The 8,982-nt window shown below is 28.2% G+C and overlaps 1 protein-coding gene across 1 annotated transcript; it reads left to right on the top strand.

The window, feature by feature from the left end:
- The first annotated feature begins 7,119 nt into the window (after window positions 1-7,119).
- On the top strand, window positions 7,120-8,669 carry LOC101213057 (dof zinc finger protein DOF1.7). The gene has a single exon (XM_031881752.1). It carries the CDS (start codon window positions 7,613-7,615, stop codon window positions 8,219-8,221), a length of 609 nt encoding a protein of 202 aa, XP_031737612.1. The 5' UTR covers window positions 7,120-7,612; the 3' UTR covers window positions 8,222-8,669.
- Window positions 8,670-8,982: the final 313 nt, after the last annotated feature.

Below are 8,982 nucleotides of genomic sequence, written 5' to 3' on the forward strand. Positions count from 1 at the left end.
AGTTGGTTAATGCTTGATTATATCTTAATTTTGAGATTAAATAATCCAATTACATCGGATTACCATTTATGCGTTCATAATTAAATTTAAACTACATTTACCCACTATCTTTACTTTTACACATAATATTATATTTTTTTTCTTTCACGTTTCCCTATCTACACAAGGTCCCATTTACCATTTAATTAGGAAATTAAAGCATAGTGAAGCAATTATCGGACTTCCCTACTCATCGACTCAATCTTATCGTTAATACTACCTAGCTAGTGATAGTAGTTGTATTGATCAATAGCTATATATATTATTTGATTGTGAGAACCCTCGACAAGTTCTCTGCTTTCAACTAGTAAGAAGAAAAATAATGATGAAACCAATGAGAAACATTTGGACTTAAATGTTTAACATTGTATATTAGTAGCTAATTTTGTTCCGTTGTTTGAATCTAACACATAAAAAGAGAGGCACACATTAAAATAATTAGATCGTAATTTTCATAATTACTAGTTAAAGGGAAAATGATGAAAACACGTGAACGATATCAAAACTATTAATTTTAATTTTAAAAAAATTAAAATAAAGTTAACTACGGAGAAATTTTTTAATACTAAAATAGTATGAAATTCTTCCTTCCGTTCAATGCTTGCCAAAAAAACAGTTAAATGTTGATGAAAATAGTATATACATAAACGTTTTCTCATCGTGCCTGAGTTAAATTTAGACACGTAGCTTATACAAAAATTAAAATGAGACGAAACTTAAAAATTAAAAATATGGAACTAAATAGTATTATATTATTGCTAAGATTTATGGATATAATAAGGTACTCATACAATGGCTTTTGTTTCAATTCTAATAATGTTCATCTTTTTCTTTTCTTCTGTTTGAAGCCTTCTCAATTCCACTCATGTTTCCCACTCATATTCTCTCTCTATCATATTGGTCCGTTTTGAACCAATACCAACATAACTCAATTCGATCCAACATAAACAAACTAACTTTATCTCACATTTATGTATAATTGACTTGAAAAGTAGAACAAATTTTATTCGATGCGATAGTACTGTTTCGATATAATTTTTCTTTTTTCTTTTTATGATTACTCATATCAACGTTAACGTTTTAATGAAGCTATTTGGTGGGTCATTACTTATTATTATTATTTTAAGTTTTGAGACTAAATTGAATGAAATTAAAATTTTAACACCACACAATTAGACTTGATATTTTTTATTCTTTCATCAATGAAAATTTTCCTATATTAAAAAAAATGAACTTATATTGTCTACTTTTGACATAAACTGTCGTGTCACTTGAAAAATCTATGTAAATGATGATATTGTCTCTTAGTAATCTTCTTCCTATACTACACTTCAACAAATATCAAATTATATTAAATTGAAAATTGCAATACTTTATTCTAAAGAAAGTATAATTTTAGTTCATAAACGTATCTAATAAATTCTCAAAATTTTAATTTTATAACAAACAATTTTTTTATCTATTTAAAATTTTGAAAAAAAGTAATTACTCGAGATATAAAATCTAACTAATAAGTCTTTAAACTTTTAATGTGGTGTCTAGTATAGATATTCAAACTTAAAAATTTAAAGACATATTAAACAAAAATATAAAGAGACGTAGGAGAATGATTGAAGGTTTATTGGAGAATTATTTTTACGTTGAAATGAGAAATAAATACAAAAGCTTAAAAATGGTAAATTTGTAATTCAGGAAAATGAAATATTTATTTATTTAAAGTTAAATAGGGAATCAAGTCGGCCAAAGGGGAGAATATTAGTGATTGAAAATTGTTATAATTAGAAAAAGCAAAAAAGAAGAAGAATATTGAATAATATATGGATAATGAAATATTTTGACTATGAACTATTTATTGAATGAAACAACAAAATCTAAGTGCAGATATGGGTTTGGCTTAAATCAAAATGTCACAAACAAACATATTTGATCAATCAAGATCTCAATTGATAGTGATTTTATTCTCTCTCTCTCTTTATTTTTATTATTATTTTGAAAAGAAAATAGTAATTTGATTGTCTAATATTGAAAAACATATGATTAACAAAAATTAAAAAGAAAAAGGGTAGAGAGTTAGTGGGGGGTGGGTTTATAAGTTGATGTGGTGAAAGAAAGATGGTGAGGGTCCAGGTGGAGGAGGAAGTGATGATAAAAGAGATATGATTAAGTGTGGGGTGGGGCATTGCAATCCTTGAAAAAAAGGGACAAACACAATTGCCTCTGTCTACTCTCCGCTCTGCCTTCATTCACGCCTTCCATTTATTTTTGCCCTTATTGCCTTCCAACTTCTTCATAACTCCCACCTTATACTCCCCATTAATGCTGCCCCTTCCCCCCTTCTCCCATTTTCTTCTTCATTACTATTTACTCCAACACTATTCTACTTCTTATACATCTAAATATTTCTCAACTCAAATTAACAATCACCAAATTTTACCATATCACTTCTTATAATCGTTGATATCTGTAATTACCGTATGTTTATTGAGTTCACTACTTTATGTGTTACTTTCGATCAATATAATTTAGACCATAATTTCAAAATATAATACTCACTCTCTTGTGCTAAATTATTGCTAAACTAATGAAGTTGATAATATTGGTTTATTAGATTCAAAATTAAAAAATTTAAACCTCCAAATTATATAGATATAATCATAAAAAGTTAGTTGACTCATTGAATTTCATTAACTATATAGTATAAAGATTAAATAAACATGAAAAGGCAAAACTTTTAGTTAAGCGATTTGCTCTTTTGTACTAGATAATTTTAAATATCTAGTTTAGGTTTAGTCTAAAGAATTTCTAAATTAAAGTTTGTCATATGCATAGACTTTTACACCATCAAAACTAATATTATATTTGTTCTTGAGATTTAATCAAAGACTTCAAAATATTGATAACGTGTATTCTTTTGAATGACATACTAATATTTTAAGTCAATATGTACATGGAGGAAGAGAATCAAAATCTTTGACATGTTAGTTCAATTCGATAGTAATTCACATGCAGTTTTTCAGAAATTTGATTTTTCACTGTTTCAATTTTTGTACTTAAGAAAAACATTTTAATCTAGAATAAGTAATATACACTAATTAAACTAGTAGAATTATTCTATAGTTGACAATGATGTGACAAATAAAAACTTTACATTCTATCAATAATAGATACATATAGATATTTACTAATAGTCAATACATTGCTATCAATATCTATCAACGTATTAATAGTCTTATCAATGTCCATCAATATCAATGTATTACCTTCACTTTATCGTCTCCCTCATTCTCGATAAAGATTGTAATTTGATGTATCCTATTATCATTTGAGTGAATCTTTTTTAGGTAAGAACAACATGCATGGTTGGAGATTGAAGATTGAACATTTGATTTGATAAATAATATGATAGCTAAGATTTGAGTTGGCAAATTTGATATTATCATTTTTATCCTCAAGGAAAGATTAGAATGGGATGAATTGGATGATGTGTTGCACTGTCACACCACTCCCATGAAATCTTTGACTTTCTACATTGGAATCCCCATGTGTTTGCATAGTACATTGTATCTATTTATCTCCTTCTTCATATTCATCATTATTTAAACTTTCTTTGACTTTTACAATACCATAATTAACTTACATCTTAATTATATACCTCAACTAATCACATATCACACCTTAAATGAATTCCTATGTTTTCTAGAAGTCTACCACTTGACATCTGGAGTGTCACATTTGTTTTATTTTGTAATAATATATGAGGTTTGGATACTTCCACAGTTTTAGATGCCCTCTTACAACATTTTGTTATTTAGATTCCTGATATCTATTTTTAACTTTTTTTTAACATTATTTTTTTCATATAAATTTCAATTTCATCTCTTCCCTCTTTTAATTTTATAATTTAAAGAAATATTTGTTTACCATGTAATTCATTTTCATTAATGTTTTCGTTTTTTTTTTTCAATTCAAATTTAAATCTAAATTAATATATATTTTTTTATAAATATCTTAAACTAAGATATTATTTTGTTGTAAAAATTAACAAATAAAACACAAAAATTATTTGATTAAGAAAAGAAATGAGAAAAGAACGGTCAACTTCTATTAATTAATTAATTAATTAATTAATTAGCATTCTTCATGCATTTTTTAAACAATAGGTAAATGAGATTGATAGAAATCTCACAAAACAAACATAAATATATTCATGTACTCTCACATATCTCCAAAAATATTTCTAAGAACGAACATGGTTATCTAAAAATACCTCACATATATAATTTCAATCATCTCAATATTTTGGTTATCTCATTTTCCAAAAACAAATTCCTAAAAGTAAAGAAGGTCGAAGTAAAAAAAAAAATAAGGAAATGTACAAAACTGAAGGATTGAAGCATACACTAACAATAATTTTAAACAAGGTAAAAATTTACATCAAATATATATACCTTTTTATTAGCATTATTAATTAACGAAGTTTATCGTTATTACCCTTTAATTCTTGAAGTTTTTCATTTCTATAACCTAATATTTTAAAAGTTTTGAATTTATATTTAGACGATAAACTTTTCTTTTTGTTTAAATTTTATATTTTTGAAGAACATCAATCTACACACTGCTTTAAATTAGTGATGTTAAACGCTAAAAGATAACCCAATTAAAGTTAGGTATGCATTTTTAATATCTAACCATCACCGCATAGCAAACAAAAATGTGGTTCACACTTATCCAAACTTAACAGTGGGGGTTAGAATTTTACCTTGGAAATTTCTACATATATAATTAACTTTCTATCTTTAAAAATTTAGAGTGATAAATACAATAAATAAATAAAATTATAATATGAAATTTTAGGGGAAACAAGAAAAATGTCTTAAAGATATATAGTATATAGTATATAAAATCTGTTTGAATTTTATAGTGCAACTTCCATCTACTTGGTATATAGTATATTATAAAAGTTCCATGTACAAATTTGTGAAACTCCACATAAGCAGTAGATCAAACTTTCCTTAAATGTTTTTGGCATGCAGCTTTGAACCTAAGACTAGTGATGAGATTTCAATATGAGAATTTAATGTTAATTATAACTTATTGGCTCTTGAGCATGTGATTAGTTCTAGAAGTAACATAAAGGCATTCTAGTTCATATCACAAATACTCTATTTTTTAACCTCTTGATCACTTGTTGGCTACATACACTAGACCACCACCATCGCTTAACTTACATTTGCATAACGCATATCGTATCAACACATCCTTGACTTGTATTTTGTCACAAGTCAAAGTTGTTTCTTCCACTAATTTGTTTGCATCAAACTTGATTGGACATGTATATGTTTCCCTCTGGATAAAATAGCAAATAGTGAGCAACCCACGCTATTCACAAGATTGAAGGCCATTTAAAAAACTGTTTGAATTTTATTTGAAAAGTGTAAAAGAAAAAAAAGATTGGAAGGATTAGGTTGGTGAAAGTTGAAGGATTTTTGGTTTGGTGAGCTTCTTCCATTTTGTTTACTTATTTAAAAAGGATTCCAGGATGATTTTAGCCAAAAAAGAAAAAACTAATGAGAATAATATCCATGTTGGAAAGGTGAGCTGGATGCGGCATCATGATATGAGGTTCAGACACGTGGTTCCTCTCTCATTACCCCCAAGATTCTCATATCTCTCTTTCTTTCACACTTTCAACACTCCAGATTTTTCCACTCTAAACAAATGGACGGTATTCATTTTGAGACTCATATGTAAATGATGCCTTCACCACCCGACCTTCTATTCTTCTATCCCTCTCCTTAACTCCAATAACCTTTCCCCTCTCACACCTCCTCTGCTTATCAATCTTTAAACGGTTTAAAATAAGATGAACAAATCCACCAAATATTTACTATTCATCCAATCATTTTATTATAACCATTTTATACTTGTAATTCTTTCTCTTCTTTTTCTTTTTTTTATCTTCCTTCCTATTTATTCTGTCCTCTTTTATATATTTTTTATCTCCATCATTCTCTATTATCTTTTCTATTCGATATTCTACTGTCGCCAATTTTTTATCTTTCCATTATTTATTTTTCTTATTTTGTTTTTTAAAACTATTATTTGGTTCAAGATCGTGTCAAATATATTATTTTTTTAAAAAAAGTCAAATAATTATTATACTATATAAAAGATTGTGAAAGAAAGTTGTTTGATATTGGATAGCCAAATTTAAACCGTAAATAATCTTTTAAAAAATCATTTAATTTGATTAATCAAATTTAAACAATTAATCTAAACAAATAATTTGAATGGAAAATAATATTTTAAATTAAATAAAAAAATGTATGAATAATAAAATTTAGTGCATTATAGTTGTTAATTTTGTAATTGAATCTATGTGCAGCTGATATTGTTAATGTTTTATATTTACTAAATTATATATATATTATCTAATTAAATTTTATTTAAATTTAAAATATAACTGAAAATGTTAGAAAAATAATACAAATAAGAAGCCAAAATGATTTTCAACCAAATTTCTATTTCTATTTCTTTTTCTAGGAAACAAGAAATGAGAATAGTTTGAAATTTCTTGTCCTGACAGAAGAAAAAACAAGAATGATAATATGAAACGAGAATTTTAGAAAAATGATATTGTAATTTGTTTTGAATTGATTTTAAGAAAAGAAAAAAAATTAGACAAAAAATATAAAGCGATTCAATTATACAGGTCTATAATAAGTTTTAAAATTATCTATATATATTCAATTATATAAGTTGAAGGCATGAAGTTTGGTAAAGTAATGAATTGAAAGTGTAAGCTTTGAGGTGAAGAAGTGAGTAAATAGATGATCTTCAAATATAATCCTTCCTAATTAATAAATGTCAAAAGTGTATGGTTAAAAAAATTGAATTCACTAAAATCATATTTATATACATATATATAGAGAGAGAGAGAGAAAGAAAGAAAGCATTGTTGGATTACTTTTTAATAAACAATTATGGGAGTCAGTTGGAGTGTCAAGAAGACAACAAACAAAGCTTATAGAGAGAAAGAGATTCGAATATAATAAAATTTAAAATAAATAAATAAAAAGATCTTCAAATTCTTCATTTCTTTATATATGTCGACTACTCGTCTCTTTCACGCGGATATCTCAACAAATTTCCTCCTCCCCGGAATATCACCCTTTCCCTTCCCCGTCGTCGTCCCCGGTAATTCTCCCTCTTTCCCACATCCAAAATCACACACACAAACAAAACAAAAAAAAAAAAAGTGGCAGTTGAGATTTTTGTGCTTTTCTTCTGTAAAATCGCATGCTTTTCCATTGATTTGCTTTTTGGAAGCCATGAAAGCTACGGCTTGAAGCTTTTCCTTTAACTTTTGTCGTTTGTTTTTTTTACTCTATTTGGTCTCTGTTTTTTTCTTACATCAAAAAACCCTTTTTTGTCTTCAAAATCTCCAAACCCTTTCTCGGTTCCCCATCTTAGATCACCCAAATTTCTTATTGAAAACCCAACCCAATTTTTCTCAGAAAAACAAACAATAGAGAGATTTTTTTTTCTAATTTTTGCTCTGTTTTTTTAAACAATGCAAGACCCATCAACGTTTCAGCCAATTAAACCACAATTTCCGGAACAAGAACAACTTAAGTGTCCTCGTTGTGATTCTACAAACACCAAATTTTGCTATTACAATAACTATAATCTTTCTCAGCCTCGTCATTTCTGTAAGAATTGCCGCCGCTATTGGACTAAAGGCGGCGCTCTTCGCAACATCCCCGTCGGCGGTGGCACCCGGAAAAACTCCAAGCGTGCGGTGGCTGCCACCGTCAAACGCCCGCCGTCTTCCACATCTTCGACGCATCCGAACACGATCACGGTGCCGGATCATAACCCGATCCGGGGTTACGGCGGTGGGCTGGATATTCCTGGGAGCTTCAGTTCGTTGCTGGCTTCAAATGGGCAATTCGGGAATCTTTTGGAGGGTGTTGATCCGAATCAATCGGAGGTGAAAATGGTGGAATTGGGGGAATTTTCTGGGTCTGGGAGGAAATCTGCGGCGGAGGAACAGAGCGCCGGCGTGCCAGAGAATTATTTGGGTGTTTTACAAAATGGTGATTCTAATTGTTGGAATGGCGGGGGTAGTAATGGGTGGCCTGATCTTGCGATTTTCACACCAGGGTCAAGTTATCAATAAGCAGAGAAGAGAATCCATTGTTTTATGGAATTTAAGCTTTTCAATGTGATGAAGATGATCATGGAAAATTAGAAAGATGAGATTAGAGAAGGAAGAAGAATAAGATGGTGGCACAGACACATTACAAGACCAACCACAACCATTAGACAATTCTATAGGTAAAAAGAAAAAAAAAGAAAGAAATTTTCTTGTTCTTGTGTGTTCTTGTTCTTTTTCTTTTTCTTTTCTTTTTTTTATATTTATTATTATTATTATTTTAATTTGATGTGTTTGGAACTTGTATGAATGAGAAAATAGAGAACAACCAAAAAGAGAGAGACAGACCTATAAACTAGAATTTGTTAATATTTTTACTTGCCACCATTATCAGATAGATCCAAAACTTTGGCAAGTGTGGAAATGTTGGGATTTTAGATTTGATAATATTATGTATAATATTCTTTCTAAACTCAAAATGTATTTTTTTTTCCAAATTCAAATTTTATAAAACCAACATTTAAAAAAAAAAAAAAAGACAAAGTATGTTTTATGTTTTCATTACTCTAAAGTTTCTTCTTTTAGTCTTATCCTTGTATGTGTGTGTGTGTGTGTGTTTTTTTTTCTTGGTAGGTGGTCTAATTTCTATTTTAGAAATTCTAGCTATTTCAAGAATAGTTTAAAAAGTACCCTTATACATAAGAGTATAGTTTACCTAATGTAGTAAAAGACAAATATAGATAAATATAGTGAATGTTTGCAAATCATATAGATTTTTTTTTGGT

This window comes from Cucumis sativus, chromosome 3 (genome assembly GCF_000004075.3).
Source record: "Cucumis sativus cultivar 9930 chromosome 3, Cucumber_9930_V3, whole genome shotgun sequence".
Taxonomy (NCBI): Eukaryota; Viridiplantae; Streptophyta; class Magnoliopsida; order Cucurbitales; family Cucurbitaceae; genus Cucumis; species Cucumis sativus.